At 54.0% G+C, this 21,360-nt stretch overlaps 1 protein-coding gene across 1 annotated transcript in view; it reads left to right on the top strand.

Annotated features, from left to right (window-relative positions):
• LOC125727997 (uncharacterized) overlaps positions 1-21,360 on the top strand; it is a 107,750-nt gene that overhangs the window by 42,633 nt on the left and 43,757 nt on the right. Inside the window, exon 2 of the mRNA XM_049005019.1 lies at positions 10,214-10,391. Within this exon, the coding sequence (XP_048860976.1) occupies positions 10,214-10,391 (178 nt within the window). The remainder of the gene's footprint in view (positions 1-10,213; positions 10,392-21,360) is intronic.

The following is a 21,360-nucleotide window of genomic DNA, read 5'->3' as shown; positions in this document are numbered from 1 at the left end:
TTATAGCCCCCGGCGGTGCTAATTTGGTCCACAGTAGCCTGTATGCAAAGAGACTAGCAGGGGGCAGAGGCGAGACAGGGGTCTCGCACAGCCTTCGACCCGTTCCCGGAAGACGGTTCCATCGTGGCGTAGCAATGCTGGCTGACACGGCCCAGTGCAGCATCAGTGCTCGCACGTGCACCAACACACGCACACGTGTGTAGCAGGACAGGCATAATTCTCTTTCCCCATACTTATCCTTCAGACAGACACACAGACAGACTTCGGTCACATACAGCAGCGAAGGAACAGAAAGTAAACAGATACAAATTGTGTAAATAGTGCAAAAGGCAAAGGCGTAGTGTGAGACCATAGAGACGGTGCAATACGATTGTGCAAGGAAGGAGTAAACAGATAAAGGCGTGTACGTGTGATGTGCAGAGCTGGGCATAGCTCTGTAGGGTGGCGGTCCGTGTTTCTGAATGTTTTCCTGGCGTGCGTTATGGCGGGGGGAGGGCGCGTGTCAGGAGGAGGCGTGTAACGCCTGCTGGCAGCTGGCAGAAAGGGTCCCCGGTAACACTGGAATGAGCCAGGGGCTAAAGGTCCCCTGAAAGAGCGCCCCTGGAGGTTGTGGGCGGAACTGTTCACAGTGTTCTCCGATTTTGCAGCCATTTCTGAATCCCATCGCAGTAAAAAAAAAGAAATCAAATGAACAGGAATGTCTCTTCTGTGGGGAACATCGCTAACAAAAAGCGTCTTTCTGACATTTTCCGCAATTTGTTCCCACAGTCAGCAAAAACGTCACACGCACACACCAAAACTACCCCCCCGCAAATTTAATGAGCCCTCTTACCCTCACTTCCAACCCTATGCTCTTTAAACAAACACCACTCCCCTAAGGCGGCTTAGTCCCCCCCCCCCCCCACATTCCAGGCCTGACATCGCCCCTCCCCCAGCGACTTCCCCTCCACAAACACACACAGTCATTACTCTGTTAACCTCTTCCCTTATCTCTGTCACCCAATCTGTGTGAGCGTCGCATGTCTCTGTGCTACACTGTTATTTGTGCGCTTGGCTGCCTTCTGCCCCCCCATCCCCCACATCCCCCCCCCCGCCACCCCCACCCGCCCGATCGGAGCTCCCACCGTGTCCAGGTTCCTGTTGGGATTTCGCTTGCTGCGTATTCGGACATTCCCTGTACGCCTCCCCTCCCTGAGGCTGGCTGAAGGTGAGCTGATTCGGCCTGGCTGCCTGCCCCCCTCCCTCTCAGTGAAATCTGGTTAATAGTGAGTGACGTTCGACAGATAAAAGTCGTTCTGGTCAAACAGCCAGGTCATGCTTTTCTTTTATTTCTAAAGGACATGATATTTGTGCTTGTGGCTCGTGAATAAGGGCGGATGATGTTCTGTTTCAGGGTCACCCACCAGTGTCAAAGCACGAGTCGTGTGTGACCTATCCCGTTTCCCCCTTGAGTCCCCATTCACGGCTTCTGATCAGATCCTGTTAAAATGGGCATTTAAGGGAGGGGCCAGCTGTTGCCACGGCAGCCCTCCTTATACCTGAAGTGTGCTGTTGCTCAGAACTGTGTGACATTTCAGGTTCCCCGTGCTCGTGCCGGCAGGTATTTAGGAATGAGAGTAATTACAGTCAATCAGAATGACGTTAAGCCTGTTCTGGGGAACTACAGTAGTGCATGATTGGGGTGTGGTCCTTAATTATTAGTATTTTAAGATGCGAACATTTAGCACTTTTAATGTTACATGTCTGTGTCACGGGCGTCCCAGTCGCCATCTTCCTCTTTGTCTCCTGTCTTTCCACCGAAGATCCCCAGGCTCGGCGTGACTGTACTGGGTGAACAGTTATGTAAGATGGATGGACGTGGTGTTCGGTCCCTGCTGATTTCGGAAAAATGACTTTATATGTTTATATGTTGACTTTATATTTTAGAGTCTCTGTATTTTGCATTTATTTGAAGTTAACTACCAGGAGGACTGGCGAGATGGTGGCACATGATTACTGCACCGGGCAGACCGGAACTGGCTATTCTTACCTAACCCCTCTCATGCGACTGAGCTCTCAGCACCCTCACTTATCTGCATTTATTTTCATTTTTGTGAATCCGGAGCGGCTTGAAGCAGATGTTGGGTCAGAGATGAGCAGGTGTGACGCGGTCTGGTCTGCAGCCTGACAGGCACCTTGAGGATCCCATCATTCATCAACGTGCTGACAGTGCGGCAGCTCCACCCACCCACCGTGACTGTACGTTTGCGAGTTCGCTTCTGTGTAATAGCTTTCCGGTACTTTCCCCCGCTGACTCACCCCCTCCTCGCCAGATCGCCTCCACCCCAACCCCCTCCCCTGTGCTCCTGCTCTTTGAGCTGTGTCGACCTCCCCAGCAGGAGGTGAGCGCAGGACATGCAGTGAGCTTACACAGTACCAGTGCCATACGGCCGCTGTAGCCTCTCACCGCTCACAGTACAGCTTTCTCTTTCCGATTATATCTGTGGATGTCGCACCAATAAACTAAACGGCCCACGGCATTCCCACCTATATCCGGGAGCCCCTCCTCCAAACGGGCTTTGTAGTGCTACGGCCGATAACGGCGTTTGTACCTCTCAGGTCACTGCTGCAGAAAAATAGTGCAACCTGTCAGTTTCTTGCTGCCTTTCAGTAAAAGCTGCCGTCTTGCGCATCACGCGATAACAGCGCGGCCTGCCGATAAGATGAGATATCTCAGCGCAGGGCCAAACGAGTTCAGGACCCGTGAGTCATCAGTTCACCGGTCGTGGCTGAGGGAGATAAAGGGGCCATCGCTCGGTATGCTTGTTAACGGAAGAGAATGCCACTGTTTGCCCCCCCTCGGTCTTTGCAGTTGTTATCAGAAGATGGCCTCTGTGCTTATAATCTCAAGCCTCGCCCTACACGCTAAAGCGTGCTGTGACTGGCGGCCGACCTGAGAGCTGCGGAGATCCGAACCTGGCCCCTCTACTTCCAGCGAAGGGCCCCCAGGCAGCAGCAGCCAGTTAACCTGCTGCCACAGCTGCCCCCCCTTCTTCTGGCAAAAATGGGTATTTATTTAAAAACAATTACCTCTTTGGAGGCAGGAAACAGTGAGTGTAGGATGAACTGTGTTGCAATTCTAGATTCAGACACCAGAGGGAGCATCAGCCTTACTATCCTAATAAACCTAACACTGCGATAATCTCTATAGCAAAGCAAGGTTTCCTGTTTCATAAAAAAAGACTACACCCACTACTGCAGAGCAGCTGCATTCTAATGACGATGACCCTCCATCAAAGACTTGACCCCCCAGTGCCCCCCCAGAGGCAGATTTACAGGCAAGGGCAGTGACGGCAAAATTGGCTGCTGTGTGAAAAAGCGGCAGCATTTCCTGTCACTGTAGTGCTGCAGCGACACTTTGATATGACATAAAATCACAGCTCTCAAGTAAACAGCTGGGAGATGCTGTGCTGGATGTCATGTGACTGTGAGAGTCATGTGACCATGTGGCAGTCATGTGACCATGTGGCAGCCATGTGACCATGTGATGGCCCGCTCTTCAGATCTGACACTGAAGTACACAGGCCTTCGCTCCTCTGTCCACGCCAGCATGGGACCGGCTCTTTTCATGCTGGTCCCCTTAATGAGATGCGGTTTACACTCGACGCACATTCGTTTCCCAGAATTTGTTCTCAGGTGCTGACAAAATATGGAGCAGCTCTTCCTTTCCTGTTCAGAGCTGCATCCATGCCTGGGTATTTGAGCTTGTGTTGTTTGAATGCCCATCTTAAGAAGCTGTGTACATTCATACCCATATCGGGAATGAGTCTGAAATTCATGCGCGTAACAAACCTTTACAGTAACAGCTCGTTCCAGGATGTCAGTTTTGTTTAAAACAGAAGCTTTGCTCATGAACTCACAGGTTCACCTTTATTACCTCACTGACTGTTTGCTAATTATGCAATCAGTTATATTTTTGGGAGATAAATTGGGGTCTTATCAGGCAGCGCCGCCTTCGATCTGCACCCCTCCTCGTTGTCGCGGCGACCGGTTGTCGGTGGCATGGTCTTAACCTCTGAGAGTGGCAGCTGTCATGGCCATGCATGATCGCTCTGCAGGGACGGCGCGGCACGGCCTGGCGCGAGGCCGCCATCTCCCTCTGTCACCGGCGCCCTGTGACATCGCTTCTTACTGTCCCGGCGCCATCAAATCACAGGCTGGCAGATCCTGCTGGGGGAACCGAGACGTCCAAACCCAGAGCGGATGGGGTTGTGGGGCTCCACCAACCAGACTAGTCTAACCCGATTTCTACTGGTGACTGGTTAACCCGGCTGGGGGACCCCGCCCACCTTCGGGTTCCAGGTTTCCTGTATCCTCGCGTGTCTCCTCCACACCCCCCTCTCATGGCCGAGGTTTTGATGGTAGTGTGGTAATATGGTGGTCTGAACGGTATGAAACATGTCCATGTTGTCCGGTTTGAGCTGTCGGCACCAAGACCTGAAAACCAGAACATCTGCGGTTTGCTGCCTTCTTATCCAGCTTCCGTTCATTTTCGCAGTGGGGGGGTATGAGTGTCACATGAACGCCCCCATGCTGCGTCTCAGACGGGTCTCCTGCGCCCCCCCCCCCCTCCCGCACAATGCACCATCCGGCTGAAGCGACCACACCTGGGGGCCCCTGCCATTGTTCTACATAATGTTTCAATTAGCCGCCTTCTCTCCTCCCTCCTTCCGAGGCTAATGGGTGCTCGCTGGGTGATAGAGGACCCCCGCGCCTCGCCTGCACACTTCGTTAATCTCATTCAGCCGCGGCCCTGATCGAGAGCGACACCTCATTACGGCGGCCGACGGCTGGCCCCCGGGGGCGGCCCCGAAGCCAGCGGCTGGCCAGGAGTCATGTAATCACCGTCGCGGGCCGTTGTGTTAGCGCTGCTAGGGGAGAAGCCCCCCCCCACTGCCCCCCCCCTCGCCGTCTCTCCGCTGAGCTGGTCTCCATGGTGCCGCAGGAAGAGGTAGCAGGAGGTATCCATGGAGCTGTGTGTGATGGAGGGGGCGGAGTCTCGGGAAGTATTAGCGTGTAGGAGTGGATTCTTATTATTCAGGGTTAAGCGTATCGTCACCGGGGGGGATGCTGTTTTTTTTTCGGTGTTCAGTAGTGTGACAGATCTATTCCTCTATCTGACTTTTTTTGCTTCCAGGGAAATGGTCTCTTTATTGTAGGAGGAACGTACTTTAGCTGAGTGGCGTGTTGCTCAGTGGCCTGGATGTCTGCACCCGTGTCGGGAAGGTCATGGGTTCGATCCTGTGGCTGGCTGAGTGATTGTGCTGCTATTTTGGGGAAGGTAGGGATACGTGCCTTTGTGCAGAAGGTCATGGGTTTGAACCCCTTGCCCGGCAGAGTGATGGTATTGCCGTTAGCCTTTAGCCCCGATTGCTCCCGGGGCACTGGCTGACCCCACTCTCTTATCCTTACTTGGACGCCGCTTTGGACTTAAGTGTCCGATAAATAAACGTGAATGATATGATAGAGATCTAAACATTAGCGTGAAGTATAAACAGAGGCCTGCACAGTAATACAGAAACAGAAGATAGCATCACGCATCGACTGATCAGATACGGTCATCTAGAATGTGTGCATGCAGGTCTCAGTATGAGGGGTGTAGGGGCGGCCAGGTGACCTGCTGGCAGCCAATTGGCCAGTGAAATCATCTCTTTGGCCTGCACATACTCCATCCCCATTGAGGGAACATCTCAACGCTTCTGCAAGCTGAGAACATGCAGGAATGCAGGCCTGAACGTGCAGTTCAGGGGCCGAAGTGGGGGTGTATGTGTGGCGGGGGGGGGGGGGATTCATTGGAAATCACCCATGAGGATCTGAGCTTTAGGGGGCATAGTGACGTCAGTGAAGGTGGGACAGAAAGAGCTGTGCGTGTCAACGGTTGTTATCATTAAAAAAAAAAATTTGTCACCCTGGAACTGCAGAACATCAATCAGACATGCTGTGTCTCTGCCTTTCGTGTTTTTCGTCACCGGCCAGGGTGGTGTTGAGTAACTGCGCTCACTGAGAGTGACCTCACTTCCTGTCATAAATCCCGCTCAGTCACACGGGCCCCCCTGGCACATCCATTGTGGCCAGGGGGCATCTGAGGGGGCGGAGTCATTAATGGCATAGTAACTGTTTTTTCGGCCCATGTTTGTGTGCAGATGTCAGGCTGAACGTGGAGTTCAAAAGATTTTATCATGCGCACCTTGACAACGGTTGCCAAGGTGGCGTGCATATTGGTGTTTGGCTGTTGATAGGGGCTGGGGTTCTGTCCAATCCTGCCTACCCGGGGCTTAAGTGGGCGTGAGGAGTGAAGAGAACACAGACAGCCGGCAGTGTCCTGCTGTGGTGGGTAAGGAAGACAGTTTGCTCCCCTTTAGAGGCAGTGGGGGGGGGGGGGGGGGGGCTCATCATAGCGAATGTCTGATTATTCTGGCTGGCTGTTCATCCCAAGCAGTCAGGCACAGGAGGTTTTTGGGAAGATCTGGAGCATGGTGCCGATCAGGGTGTTCACATTTGCCTTCTGTGAATCGTGGGTGTGTGCTTAATGTCTCAGGGCTTCGGGGGAGGGGGCTGGGTGTCTGATGATGCGTAAAGGTGAAAGAGAGAGAGCAAGAGAGACAGTGACACACAGATGGTCAGGTGACATTATAGAATGGGCGTGCATCTGCCACGCGGGTCCGAGCACGGGTCAGGAGACAGGAGGCGGCACCGCGAGGCCCCAGGCATGGCGGTAGCGAGCGGGGGCACGGCCAGCACCTTGTGCCCGGCATGCTTTAATGCCAGGGCAGTGTCACTGAGCAGTTAAGCTGTCCTACTTAGGTGCGAAGATAGAGGGAGGGGCCAGGGTCCCTCACCCCCCACCCTCCACCCCACAGGACCACGGGACAGAAGTGTCTCAGTGGGAGGTGTCTGTCAACAGAGCCGAGAAACGGCAGGGGGCCGAGAATCACAGAGGAAGCGAGACAGGGACACATTGGGGGGGGGGGGGGGGGGGGGGGGGGGGGGGCTTTGAGGAGGTGCAGGCACAGGGCCGAATGGTCTTTGTTTTTCAGACGACGGTAAATGGCAGAGCCAGTACCCCAGGAGCGTTCTCACTCGAGCATCCCCCACCCCCCCGCGCATCTCGTTTGTGCAGACATCGGGAGAGACAGATGGCGAGCGGCCGGTCTGCGTCGGCAGGGCCGCCCCGCAAACACCCTCCACCTCAGCTGCTGCCTGGAGTCGCCCGCAGGGGGCGGCTCTTGTCTTTGTGCCGTGGGCGTCCCGTGCCGGCCGATAGCTCCGGCCCCGCCCCCATACCCATATAAGGAGGCACAGCGGCTGCCAGCCCACCTCGTCCGCACCCCGTTCACGCGGGAGGCTTCCTGGTCGCTCTGTTGGCATCATCTGCAGGGTTATCACCTCTCTGCCCCCCCCACCGCAGCGAGACCGTCTGCTAACGAGTGCCGAGCCAGGCCGGCAGGTGGACGAGTGTTGAGGCAGTAATTAAGCCTCTCCTCACCCCCACCTCGACCCCCCCCGCCCCCTAATGACATAAAACGGCATCACCCCCCACTGGCTGATCACATCTGTGCAGAAATCTGCACTCGGCCGCTGATGTCTTGTCGGGCGCTGAGGGCAGGGCCGCGGGGCACTGGTTTGGTAAGACTCTCTCCCACAAACACACACCTTGCCACTCATCACTGCAGACAGATGCACTGTGGCTAATAGTAACCCTCTGTATGCATCCAGGCAGATGGTGGATCAGCACCAATTACACCCCGATTGGGGGGCCAGTGCTCTGGCTGTTTAGAAAACGGCGGGCTCCGTCTCCGGGTTTCTGGAAGGCTCCGGAGCTGGGCGAGAACGCAGCGGCCTCGTCCTCGTCCTCGCCCACGCGCTCCGCGGAGCCGCTCTGGCTCTCGCCGAACACGTCCGCGCGATTTTCTGGATTCCGCGTGCTTTGTGTAAAACACCAGATGTCTGCTGTGGCAAGGTGAATCTGAGATCTGTCACTGTTTCTGAAATGTTGATTTCACATTTGTTCCTTGCTTTTTTTGTGTAAATAAACGCATTTTCCTCATCTCGCTGTGCTGCATTTTACAACTGTTTGTTTGCTTAGGCAATTCTATAGGATAAACAGAACTAAAATACTGCCATGCAGTGAACTACAGACATGAATATATCTCGTCTCAGGGCACAGCATCATCACAGCACGACAATCTCACAGTCGCTGGTTGAGGCCTGTAAGTAGCACCTTCCTTGTCCTCATTTATCTTGTCATCTGCCTCTTGACCTGTGTACAACGGTGTGTTAATGTGTCCTTAACCGAGAGACAGATTATGTCACATATGAAGTAAGGACCCGTGACCTCTGACCTCCCAAGGCGGCGTCATGGAAACAGGACGCCCACAGATTGACTTTGCCGGAGTTAAGGGAAGGTGCATGTAAAGGTCACGTTTACTGTGTTAACAATCGGCATCAAATGATGGTGTGAAGTATCGGCAGGGACGTCCTGGCGCCCGGGCTTCTGGGTGAAGGTTGATAGTCGGCCTTTTTGGATCATCGCCATTGATCACCTGGTAACTTTCCTAGCAGTAAGGAGTCTGGGGATTAGGGATTGGAAGAGGATGTGGGGGGAATCTTTTATGCAAACGTTACCTTGTAGGAATGTCATTTTGAGCTTGACACATTGATTTGTAGATGATGGGAGTTACATACAGTGGGATCAGAACCATTCCAGAAGTTTGCCCGTAAACATCACTCTCAGGAGGTGGTGTCCAGGTGGATGTTTTGGCTGTATAAAGACAGTCCAGTTCAGAGTACAGAGGGTCATTTAGACGAGGTGGAAGTCCTTTGCAGCTGAAGGAAAGAAAAAAAAAACTTCTGTTTATGCAAAGGGGCTTTTCAGATGGTGATATTTTAGAGCAAAACATCTTTTTGAATGTGGAGGCAGGTGTGAGACATCTATGCGTGCCGTCTGCACGCGGCATGGGGCTGTTTCCTGGAAACAGGACTGATATTATTTCAGCTCGCCTACAGGCAAGAAAGCACGAATCCCCGGGGCTCCATGGCGAGTGGGTGACCAGTCACAGGTCCTGGAGCCCCACCCTGCTGGCTGCCCCCTCTCCTCCTGCCCCTGTTTTGTGTAGCCATGGGCGATGAGGGGGACATGATGGGGGCAGGAGATTTAGATATCACTGAGGTGTCGGCCAATGGTATAAGCTTTTTGGTATCCACGGAAACAAACACATACACATGCTGCTAACAAGTACATGGGGGGGGGGGTTTAAGCTCCCTCCCCTCAAGGTCATTGGCGTCAGCATGAGAAAACTGTGTCAGCTACAGGCCAATCAGAGAGCTTGTGCTGGTGTGCATTGCCGGCATCGTGTGCGGATAAGCATGGCATCCATTGGTCCCTGTGTGAGATGAATGTCACACACGGACTCCGCTCGCTGCGGTGTGCCTGTTCCCTCAGCAGCCGCTCGATCCCGGGGCCGGCGCCTTGCCCGCCGTCAGCCAAGCTGTCGTTGGCCTCTGAGCACAGCCACCCGAAGCCCCTTTTAACTCGCCTGTCTTCCTCCCTCTCTGGTCGCTTCCCTGACAGCCTTCCCTGTTTCTCCCGTCCTTTTCATAGTCATCCTGCAACCTCCCTATTCTTCCAAAATTCCCACCCCCACATCCCCTACACCGCCTCTGCTGATGCCATGCTTCTAACAGGCTCAGGACCGCCCAATTTCCTTTCACGCCCCCCAGGTTATGGACAGTGTGCCTGGGGTCTGTCTGTCCCCCTGGGTCTGGCTCCAGCAGCTTCTGGGCCGTGAGGTCTGGTGACAGCCCGGCTTGGTGGGACTCTTATCAGATTCAGAGGCTCGCTGTCCATTTAAGAGCCTCTCCTCTCAACAAAGGGCTGCTCGCGTTTCCACTGAGTCAGTGTGCTGTGTGTGTCTGTCAGTATCAGGCTGTTTGGGTGACAAGCGTGGTTTTATGGCGCGCTGTACCTGTGCCCAGCGTCACAGCTGACCCTGAACACCACTGTCACATGTTGAGGACCGTTCCTAGCTATATAAGTGGGTGAACGCATTATTTTAAATAACGCATCCTATTGGTCCCTCTGAATGTTCATGGCTGATCCATGTGTCTAATTGCTGCGGACTCTGTCATGATATGGAGGGGTCCATAGTAACGGTAGCTGCCTCTGTGTCCACAGCACTCTTCCTTAGCACCAGAACCAGTGGCTGGCTGCAGCAAGACCGCAGACTCCGCCCCACAGCCCAGCGCAGTGGGAGGGACCCGTGAAGAAGGCCACGCCTCTCTGACAGGCATCAGCTCCGCCCCTTCTGCACAGAGTGTCCCAGAGACCGACAGAGCGGACCGGCCACCTTCCAGTGAGTCCCCAGACACTGTCCTCTTCTGTGCTCACCCAGCGTTTTCCAGCCATGAAGAGTCACCAGGGCTAGTCATGTCATTGGTTGAGCCAGCAAACCAAGTGATATGATTGGTCGAACCAGTAAGCCTGGTGAAATGACTGGTCATGACTGGAACAGACATTTTTTTTTATATTTGGAGTTTTTATATTTTTTATATTGATTTACATGAATGCTAGTATCACCTGTCCATGTATTGATGCACACCGTTAATAATTCATGATGGAAATACAGCCCTCTGCCCCCACTGCGTGGTCTGTTACAGACCCTTCGATAATATGATTTAATGTTATGAAAAGAGATCACGGTGTTGTGCTTTCAGATACCCTCGCTTTACTGTACCGCTGTCTCCGTAGCGACACTGCTCTGCATCTCTGTCACGTCTGTGGGGTCTCATCGGGCCTCGCTGCGTTATTAATAGTCCTTAATCACCAGATGGCTTCCCCACCTTTCTTTGGGGCCTTAGTGCTCCGAATGCAGACACAGAGGAGCGTAATCCTCCCCGCGCTGCGTCGGCACTGGAAAACGGCCACGGGAAGATGACGTTCCCTGTAGGACAAGTTACATCTCAGCCTTTTATAAAATCAACATGCTGCGGGAAGTGATGTTTACCAAGCAGGCCTTGATCTGGCCCACAGGGGTTCGCGCATGCGACTATATTACCGTGAATCATACAGTACGATATGTGGGCATCGTCCTTTAACGTAAGTGAGGAACGAGAGCTTGCTGAGCGCTGCCTGTACATGTGCCTGATGATCTTAGCGGACATCAGACCAACAGATGGTGCCCCAGAAAGAACCGGAACTTACAGTTCAGTGACAAGGCAGTGCGGCACGTCGTTCGGCCCCCCTCACGTAGTTTCCATTTAATACCAGGTTTCTGTTTCCAAGTCCTGTCTGTCAGTGTGTTTCAGAAATGACTTGACTTGCGGAGCTCAGTGGGTTGGCCTCTGAGGTCGTGGACTGAATGAGCGGCGGTTCGAATCCCAGTGCTGCCAGACTGGTGGCACCATTGGGTTCCTGAGTAAGGCCCTTAACTCCCAGTTGTTCATGGGGTGCTGCACACTGGCTGACCCTGTGCCACAAAGCTTGTGCTTACTGGGGGGGGGGGGGGGCAAATAGAAAATTTCCCCATGGGGGTCAATAAAATATCACGGTTCTATTCTATATGATATAATACCTACGTTGGTGTTTCGTCAGCTTGAAAAACTTACTCAAAGGTACAAGTCATCAATCACTAGTCAAGGGATCTGAGCCAGCAACAATCTGCTCGTCAAGCCGACCAGCTGAACTGCAGGCTGTCGAGATGATTCGTATGGCCTACAACTGGCGATTTGCGCACCAGGCGTGAGTGATCGGGAGAGTGACATTTGCTGCCGAGAAGATGGCAGCCTTTCCTGGGAGGGCGAAGTGGTGAGTGCCTCTGGCAGTCTCTTGATGGCTGGATCCACTTCAGGAAATCTTCTGTGGCACCGTGCCATCCGAGCAGAACAGAGCAGTCAGATCGTGAGACAGGTTCACGGCCACCGTGCTTGAGGAGCTGTGTGCTGTTATGATCTTCATTCATTCCCACGTCTAATTACTTTTGTGAAGTGAGCAGTTCTGCAGTAATTCACCTTAGCTGCTGTTTCGAGTGCAGCTCAGATGCTAATTAAAACGCCTGTGGGTCAGTGAGGACCCCGCCACCGTCCGCCCACGACACCTGCGTCGCCTAAGCCAGCATAATATCACTTTCGAGTGGTAACGTGCAGCACTGCCGCACCCCCCAGCCTGAAGAAAGCTCCGGAAAGCATCTCCCCAGACTTCACCTGACCTGCGTTTGCAATCACATGGATGCACCCCCCCCCCCCACTGCACGTCAGAGATAATATCTGTTAGGCTGATGCACTATATTTGCCAGCCACGTTACCTGAACCACGCAGCACGCAGATTACGCTGCGACATGGACTGCTGGACGTTTTAGTCTGTATGATTTTTTTTTGTCAGGCGCCATTGGATGTAGGAGCAGGAAGCCATTTTGACCTCAGGGAGCAGAAAGTCGGAACGACCAATAAACTTTACTGAAGTTCTTTTGTCTCACGGAGTCAGTGAGCTTTTTCCACGTGACGGTCGCCTCTGGTTTGCTCTCTGGCGGCTTTGGATGGGGACTATATAAAGCACTTTGAGACAGTGTAAGGCGATCAGAGAATCCACATCAGGGAGGACACTTAGCGCTAGGACAGGATTCCTGAATTACTACTTTAATTAAAAGGACCTGGATTTCACTTATGCACTGAGTTCTTGCTGTGTGGCGATTGGTCAGTCTCCTATAATCATGCATGTTTCACTAACACTGTGAAACAGCTGTCTTACAGTCAAGGAAACAATCCAATCAAAGATCTCGTTCACTATTTAGTGAACTATTTAGCCAAGCACAGGAGGCCTTTCAGTTTTTAAGCAGTTTGTCAAACCTGAAGTAGCTGAAAGTGTCTTCCCTGATGGATTATCTGGTCACCCTAAGTGAGTGTAATGTGAAAATGCGCTATACAAATAAAATTGAACTGAACCCTCGATAGCTATCAACGGTATGAGCGGTTTGTAATAATTATGAAGGCACGTCTGAGCCTTTGTGAGATAAGTAACGTACTTGGTGCTATTTTTCTTTAACGAAACAGACAAGAGGGGGGCGCTGAAACCCCCTCAGCGATCCTACTTCCTGCGCCTACTGCCTTTGAGCATATCTGAGGCATCACATGTGAAATGAACTCTCACGGCCGTGATGCCGGAGGATGACTGCATGTGGCGGCATCAGGATTACATGCCAATTGTGTTTGGCTCCTTTCCCGAAAATGCGGAGTTTTCTTTTTTTGACAAGAAAAAATAGCTTAAAACTCAGCGTGACCTTAGCAGGAGGTGAGTGGGCCGGCTTACTGAGTGTGGCAATCTGGGCTACATCATTAGCATAGACTGTAGGACCTTTAGCTCAGGTAATTAAATGTGAGGAGGTCAGGAAAATGGAATTAAATCAGCTCACTCACTGTGCCATATTAAGGGCCCAGCTCACAGTGCGTCTGGTTCATTATGTGTCGTGTATCATTATAAACATGGACGCTGACCTGACAGCTCTTCCGGTGATCGCCGGTCATTTTGAGCTGCATTAGTTTATGGATTCTCCAGCAGGGGGAGTGTGGGCCAGATTGGGGGGAGGAGGGGTATGGGGGGGTTCTGTATGCCCTGCCCAGTTCCAGTGATGCAAACCCTGACGGTGTGGGTCCGATGGGGGAGGGGGGACATTATCTCCTGATGAAAGTATTTTCCAGGCAGCCTGTGCTATTTATCTGAATGATCCTGAAGATTAAAGTGCTATTTTACACATTGAATCTGTCCTGTGCCCTGCCCCCCCCCGTTGTGTGTGTGGGTGTGTGTATGCGGGCCTGTGTGCGCACACTCTGTTAGTGAGCTTGATGTCTGCCCTGTCAGACTGCATACCCAGACTGAGGAGGTAACAGGACTGTCATCGGGGGCTCGCTTCTGATTGGCCCGTCACCCCCCCCAGGGCCATGCAAGCAGACCAGCGCGATGTGAGATTCCACATGAAGAGCAGCGCCGCGGTCTGTGACTCGAGCATTAGTCAGTAACCATAGCGCTGACCTTTTCTTCTCACCCCCCAGATTTCTCACCACAGACGGAGCGACCCTGTGGGTCTGACATCAGAGGGCAGAGGAGACCCATGAGTCGCTCCAGGAGGCGTGGGATCGCGTTGCTGGGGGTGGGTCAGGTCCAGAGCCCCTTTACATACTTAATTTGATCAGGCCTCCTGGCTATGAGAGATCACTGACTCATTTTGGGTTCCAAGTATCTGTCTGCAGGAGCGCATGCGGGCAGTAGGGGGCGCCGCTGTGGCAGCCTAACCCTGCATTGGCATTCCAGCAGCTGGAACCCGCGGTCAGAGAGCACTGTACTGCTGCCTTGGAAACAGAAAGCAAGCCCCCCCCCCATCCCCAGGGCAGGCGGTTATGTTTGTGGTTCAACCGATTGGTATCTCTCCAGAGCTCTGCACGGTGGGGGAGGTTGTGGGGGGAGGAAGCAGTGGAGCTTGGGGCACCAGGTAGGGCCACGGAGCAGGAAGGAAGTGCACGTCGCAGAGAGTCAATCCGAGCCCAGGTTCCGGTGCGTCAGCCAGCGAGGGCAGAGAGGGGGGGGATATTCTCACGCCGCGTGGGGGCTCCTAATGGACGCCTTCAGGAGAGGGTTGAGTCAGCGCTGCTCCGGTGAGACCCGCCGCCCCGATCCCGCCGCCGCCGCCTGCCGTCACGTCGCCCGGTTCCGGCGTGCTCCTCCGACGTCCGTGTGCCACGTAACTCCCGTCAGCCAGGTGTCAGGAGGGCAGCATGAGAGTAACCATGCGGATTTGCACGCCTGTTCGTCTCGGGAAACCCCTTAGCGGCGAGGCTAGCGCAGCTTGGGGGGAGCTGTTAGACGCTGTCTGCATTGCCCAGTGAGCGGCCAGCGTCACCCCAGAGACACGATCTGTGATGCCCGCTATAGGAGGTGGGGCTCCCGGAGCTCGCGGACAGTAAGCGGGCTGTACCAGGCTTTTGCCCTCCACTGGGTCTCCGCAGCCCCATTAATCAGCCTGATTCCTGGCTGACTGGCCCTTTTATGCTGGATTTCCTTCTTGTTGCTCCTGCTTTTATGAAGACCTGTGAGCCTCCAGGGCTGTTGGCAGATACCGTGGGCCAGGAATACCCTGGTGAGATTTTTTAGCTGCAGAATAGAGCCTAACCACACTGTTTCAGGCCTGACAAATGCCCCCCCTCCCCGCCCCCCCACCCGTGGAGACCCTAGGGATGGCACACTCATGGTGCAGGACCCCTTGGTGTGAGGGTGGAGGAGTGATACCGTTTGAGGCTTGCATGGGGGGGGGGGGGCACCGGGTCCTGCTGAGCTGCCCCCCTCGACCCCCCCCCCCCCCCCCCCCCCCCCCCCCCCCCCCCCGCACTGTTGTCTTGGCAGAGTGCCACCGCGGTTGCCCACATTTTCCACCGTAGCTAACAGGCACTCCTTCCGAACGGGAACGCGAGTGAGAGAAAATATCCGAGCTGAGCTGTTGTTTTTTCCGTGGCGAACTGGAGGGGGGGGGAGGGGGGCATTGTTATGAGGAGTCAGTAAGACGGAAAGCCGTGGCTCCGGGGCAGGGGGAATTAGTGAGGAGACAGTGGCTTGGGCCAGGACGCCTGGGCTGTTAGAGGCCCCGGTGGGATGGGTGGGGGAGCTTTTATTGGTCTTGGATGCAGGAACAGTAACAAGACGGCAGCCAGAGCTCCTTCCGTGGGGGGGGGGTTGGTTTATGTGGGAGTGTAGTGACTCATAAAATGTCCCGGTCCTGAAGTGAAGTCATCGTGACCACCGTCACAGACAGCTCTCCTTCAGGGTGTGACGCTGTCACCCTTCCGCCTCCCTGCCCTTGCCCCTCGGTGGGGTTGTACACTCTGTTGCCCTTTTGTTTCTATTCACTATAGGCTTGGGCCAGGAGGGTATCACAGCGCTCCCACCTGGACCCTCCCTGGGGGCTGGCCCAGGCTGTTTCATGTCAGAGCGGTCACCTTGGCCCTGCAGCGAGGCCCCGCTCCCGGCGTCTGGGCACACAGATGGCAGGGCTGCTGCCAAGGAGCCGCGTGTGGCCCTTCCGAATGGCGACGGTTTGCGTTCGACGGAGGGCTGCCTGCTTCAAAAAGGAGACCGTACAGAATCACCGGCCTGTGAGCAGCTAAAGAGGGGAGCGGATCACTGAGGGTTACCGACTAAAGCGCTTTCGTTAATACCCAAGCGAAAGGGCGGAGGTTGACGACACCGGCGAATTTAATGAAGTGGGCGGCTGCACTGGGGTAGCAGCACTTATCCGGAGGGTCTACGGTTGCGACTTTGACATGCATCTGATTTGACAGGCCTGTCTGCGTCAGCTGCCAGGCCCCAAAGCTCGCCGCTTTGTTCGCTGCTGCTAGAGAACATTCCGGACTCCATTGTTGAGCGTAATCTGGCCTTCCGACACCGCAGTGCCACGCAAATGCTGCCACAGCAGGATTTCATGCATCCTGTATCTAACTCTGCATCCCTGCCCATCATCGCACTGTCATCTGCCCGTCGGTAGGAGTGGTGTGCTTCTCGCCTCTGCCGTAATCGTGAGCTCCCCCCGGTGATGGGGAAGGGAATTTCGGGGCACTGTTCCAGATCTCGCGTGTTCTGAACTAACAGGTTCCCCCGAGTCGAAGGTCGTGGGACCCTCTGATCCTGTAATTGCACGTGCCAGGATTCGAGGGAACGTTTTGCATGTGCCAGGACGGGCCAGGAATCCTGCTGCCGTGGAAACGGTTTATCGCAGCATCACATGAGTCTGCGGGTTTCTTCATGCTATCTGTGCCCTCTTGCGACACCATGGGGGCCTGGCCGCGCGCTCAAGGGCATAACATGCACAGGGCAATATGACACGCACCTCAAACCCAATGCTTGGCCCAGTCAGACATGCAATCTGGAACAATGACCCCCCCATCCCCCCAGGTTGGTGAAGGGACAAATGCATGAGATGAAGGGAGAGGTAGGGTCAAGTTCCTGGGGGGAGAGTATGGACCGTGTGGGGCTGTGAAACATTTGCCATTGAAAAGTGACACAGCCAAGGGGGAGGGATCAGATTCTGTGAAAGATGTGTGACCATGTGCGTCCTGGGTGCGAGTCACGCAGGATGGCGGTTTGCCACTTGCTTGTTTATCCAGCAGGGGGCGCCAGCGTGATACTACAAGCCCCGCCCCCTCTGCACCGCTTCCGGCATGACAGGCTCACCTCCGCGGCTGCGTGTGCGTTCGTACACACGACTCTCTGGAACAATGGTGGGTGTGGTCCCGTTTTGGCTCCACTGCTTCCAGTGGGAGCGCCACAGAGCCGAAGGTGGGCTCCGAGGCTTTGCATAGCAGCTCCAGATTGACACCCTCGCAGTGGCTGCGGTCAGTGCAGTTATTGCCAGCACATTTACAGCATCTGTGTCATACTGATACCCATATAAAGGAAGCGGGAAGTCAGCAAGCCCTTCGCAGTTTTTTTGTCTCCCCTTATGAGGTTTTGTCACCCCCGGGCCGGTATTTACACTTCTGCTTCCTTGCCGTCATTGTCTCCACGTGTGTCTTCAGTCCAAAGCTCCGTGCCCCGGAACCTGGGTCTCGGAACCCACCGTTGCCCTCGTCCCGGCGACCAGATGGCATGATCATGATGAAGGGAATGACCTGTGGGTGTATTCCGGGGAGAGCCGGGTTATGTCAGAAGCAGGACCTATTTGCGTTGGCCCTCTTCCCCGTGTGGATCTTGCTCACACGGTGTCAATCGCGTGTTTTTGATTTGTTTATTTTTTAACTGAGGTGATGTTGGATTTTAGAGCATGTTCTCTAGTAGATGGATGCTTGCTTGTCCTGAGTGAACGAAGGTCTGGGTGTGAAATAAAGATGCAGTTGTCTGTCCTCCCTGTGGTCTCCTTACACTGATCACACACACACACACACACACACGCTCATCCACAGACACACACACACACACACACACACAGCCTGAAACAGCGACAGCAGAAACTCTCATTACAGTCACACCCACAGAGCTATCAGAGGATTGCTTTGTACTTTAATCTGTCTTCTGGACAAGCATCGCTGGTCACGTAGAGACCGTCTGTGTGTGTGCATATGGCTGGGCCGGGAAGACAATGACAGCAGTGCCTGTTTTAGCTTGGCTGTCCCGGAGAGGAGCGATGTGGACAGTGGATGGCAGATTCCAGCAGGACTCGGATTCTGATAGTCAGGACAAAGCAGCACCTGTCTCCTTGGTCATCACCATGCTCCGTAACCTTGAACAGATGCCGTGCAGATGTTGAGAGACCCTGCCCTTCAATGTAGTGCAGGCTGACCTTGAACTCACTTGATGTGTGTGTGTGTGTGTGTGTGTGTGTGTGTTTTGGTATTTTCATAGTCTTCGGTATATTTGGGGCATTAATCAGGATGCATTGCGTGTTAAACCCAGCTGATTTCAGCCTGATGGGTATAAATTAGATTAGATCACCGCTTGATCCACCCAGCATTGTGTGGGATTTTTCCTTTATCTCTCATAGAATAAAAACAAACAGCTTTTGACAAACAGCCCTTTCCAAAGAGGTACTTACCGATTTGATGAGTGCTGCCTTACTGCCTCATTATGATTTCGTCCCAGTGGTTTCCCAGCATCCTTTGTGGCAGCCATGCCACCCTGTCGTCCGAGACTTTCTCTCGTTTGTTGTGGGAGCACATGTGGCCCTGCTCTGTTTACAGCATCTGAGGTGCTTGGTTAAACCACGGTAATTTCAAGTCTGTGCCTTACACAGTGGTCCCCTGCATCTTCTACAGTGTCTCCTCTCCTTCCCATTTCCTGGGCCGCGGGTGCGATGACGGTCAATAGGCAAGGCTGCAAGTGCAGCTTGCCCGTCTGCCCGAGTGCCACGTGGTCTCCCCACAGTCCAGCCTTGGCTTCGCGCTTATTTCCGGCGTTCACTGTGCTGTAAATTGATTTTTAATTGTGTCTGTAGCTCTGCTTGATATTTGAGATTGAAGGAGGGATTTATGGGTGATTGCATTGACAAGGGGTAATGTTGCATGGCAGTAATAAAGCCTAAGCCTCATCAATTGATATTGGATCAAAGACCCGGTCGAGTTACACGCTTTCCCTCCTCCCCCCTACAGTCGGTCATGTGACTCTTGCCTTTGGCACTTCTTGCTTAGTTCTTGAGCAGGTCTAAAGTGCTTTTCTTGCTCAGGGCTCTAACATCCCCTCCAAAGGAGCCGGGGGCCTCAGCACGGGTGGCCCAAACACTGCCTGTTAGCGTGAGGACATCAGCACGGCTCGCACGATCGAAACCTTAGACGTGGAATGATCAGGCTCTCATGACGCTCCCCGATAAAAAAGGACAATGCTCCGCCTCTTCCCCGATAAACTGCCAGCCGCTCATCTTCTGGGAAGCGCTTTGGTGTGCTCCGCTGAAGGGGCTGAGGCGAGCGCTTAACGTGCTGCTTCCCTGGCAAGCTTCTGCCCAGAGCAATGCGAGGCCGAGGAGGTCCGGTGACGGTGGCCTGACAGTCGGCTCTTTTTCGCAACTCATTTGCCTGCTACCCAGTAACCCCCCAGGCCCGGTGGTGACCCACCACTTTTCCTCTGAAATCCCAGGCTCCTTTCAGAGATGCACTAGCCAGCAGTCAAACCCTTGTGAATCCAGTCACCAGTGAATAGTTTTCCAATGAGCCTTTAATGCTTAGAAACGTCGCACGAGGAATATGAATATATCATGTGCCTTTTTGACTTGACGGCTCTCATTTGTATATATTGTACTCTTTGCTCGTTTGCATATTTATTTCAGCTATATGTGCTATTTGCTATATGAATCTTAGGGACAAGTAGAAATTTTTATCAGCATAAATACAGTGAAGCGGTTGTGGTTGTGGTTGACTATGAGTAATATGCAGAGGACCGACTAGGTGAAAGGTGGATCGGAACTAGGTTAGGTTATGACTCATGCTAACCATCGTTTCAGAAACATTCCCCCAGTCAGTGCAATATCAGGACTGACAGATGCCTCCATGTTCTGATGGTTGTTATGAGTGAGGAAGACCTTGTTGGCAGCTGTTTCTCTCTGGCTAAAATAAAACAGAACGTTAAGGTGGTGGTGCAGTGAGTGAACAAGGACCATCGGGATGGACCTTCTTTGGATCTTCTCTGAGAGTCACAGGTGGCAGGTTCCTGAAGGCTCTTCACCGAATGGGTTTCCAGACCAGGGTCACAGAGGCGGATTTCCCAGCGAGGGAACGGCCCGCACCTTCACCGCACCTTCACCGCACCTTCACCGCACCTTCTCCGCACCTTCACCGCACCTTCACCGCACCTTCTCCGCACCTTCACCGCACCTTCACCGCACCTTCACTGCACCTTCACGACCCGTCAGCCCAGCACTCGCACACAAGGCTTCCTTATTTCCGCCCGCAGGCGCCGAAAACAGCAAGAACGCCTCTGTGATCGCAGACACCTTTCGAGTGCAGTATTGCCGTAGTTACCAGAAACACTGTGCAGTAACATGGTCGGGGTCACCCGCTGTTGCGTCGCTATGGTAACCCTAAATATCCAGTGCCAGCGGTAATATCACCTCAAGCTCGGCGCGGACATGACAGCGGCGCCTGTGGGCCGAGGGCCGGGAGGACGGCTGTTTACAGCCCTCGGACACGTGTCACCGGCACCGTTTCCAAGGACGCCTGCTATCAGGAAGCGCTTAAAATAGCCTTTTCAGGTGCAGGCGGCTCAGGGCTGGTGAGAGGAGGTGAGAGGGAGATCTCATTCCCCATGCGGCATCTGACAGCGAGCCCAGGGGCTTTCAAACCGCACCGCATGCTGAACGGGCAAGTGCTCATCTGTCCGCGAGAGGGGCAGCGTGGACTGGCGTGTCCTCGAATCCGAACCTCTGGGATGGTGACACGCGAGTCGGACCTGTGCTGGGGTTCCGCACGCCATGCTCCGGGGGCCGCAAGGCACTCTCCAGCAAACACACTCTAGTCGTTGTGGGTAGGCCGCTCCGCTAAGTGCTTTCCCTTGTACGCCCCCAGGGGGAGCCGCACGTGGCCCAGCACGCTTTCGGTCCCGTTTCCTCCTCCCGGCTCCTGGTGAATGCTGGGTAATTATCACAGAAGCCTCAGTAGGGGGTGGTTCTCATGCAGGCCTCATCGTCCCACTTTCAGTTCTGTTGTCCTGCACCCAACCTCTGCCCCAGCCCCCACCTTGTGTTGTTCTTTTTCAGCGATTGACATCCTGCCAACATGGCTGGGGGGGGTGTATTGGGGGGGAGGTGTGATAGTGGCATCTGTATCCCCCCTCGTCCCACCCCTGCTGTGAATGTTGCTTTCCAG

The sequence above is a fragment of the Brienomyrus brachyistius genome, unplaced genomic scaffold (assembly GCF_023856365.1).
Source record: "Brienomyrus brachyistius isolate T26 unplaced genomic scaffold, BBRACH_0.4 scaffold142, whole genome shotgun sequence".
Taxonomy (NCBI): domain Eukaryota; kingdom Metazoa; phylum Chordata; class Actinopteri; order Osteoglossiformes; family Mormyridae; genus Brienomyrus; species Brienomyrus brachyistius.
The sequence above is the reverse complement of the archived record's forward strand: the minus strand, read 5'-3'. Positions and strand labels throughout refer to the sequence as shown.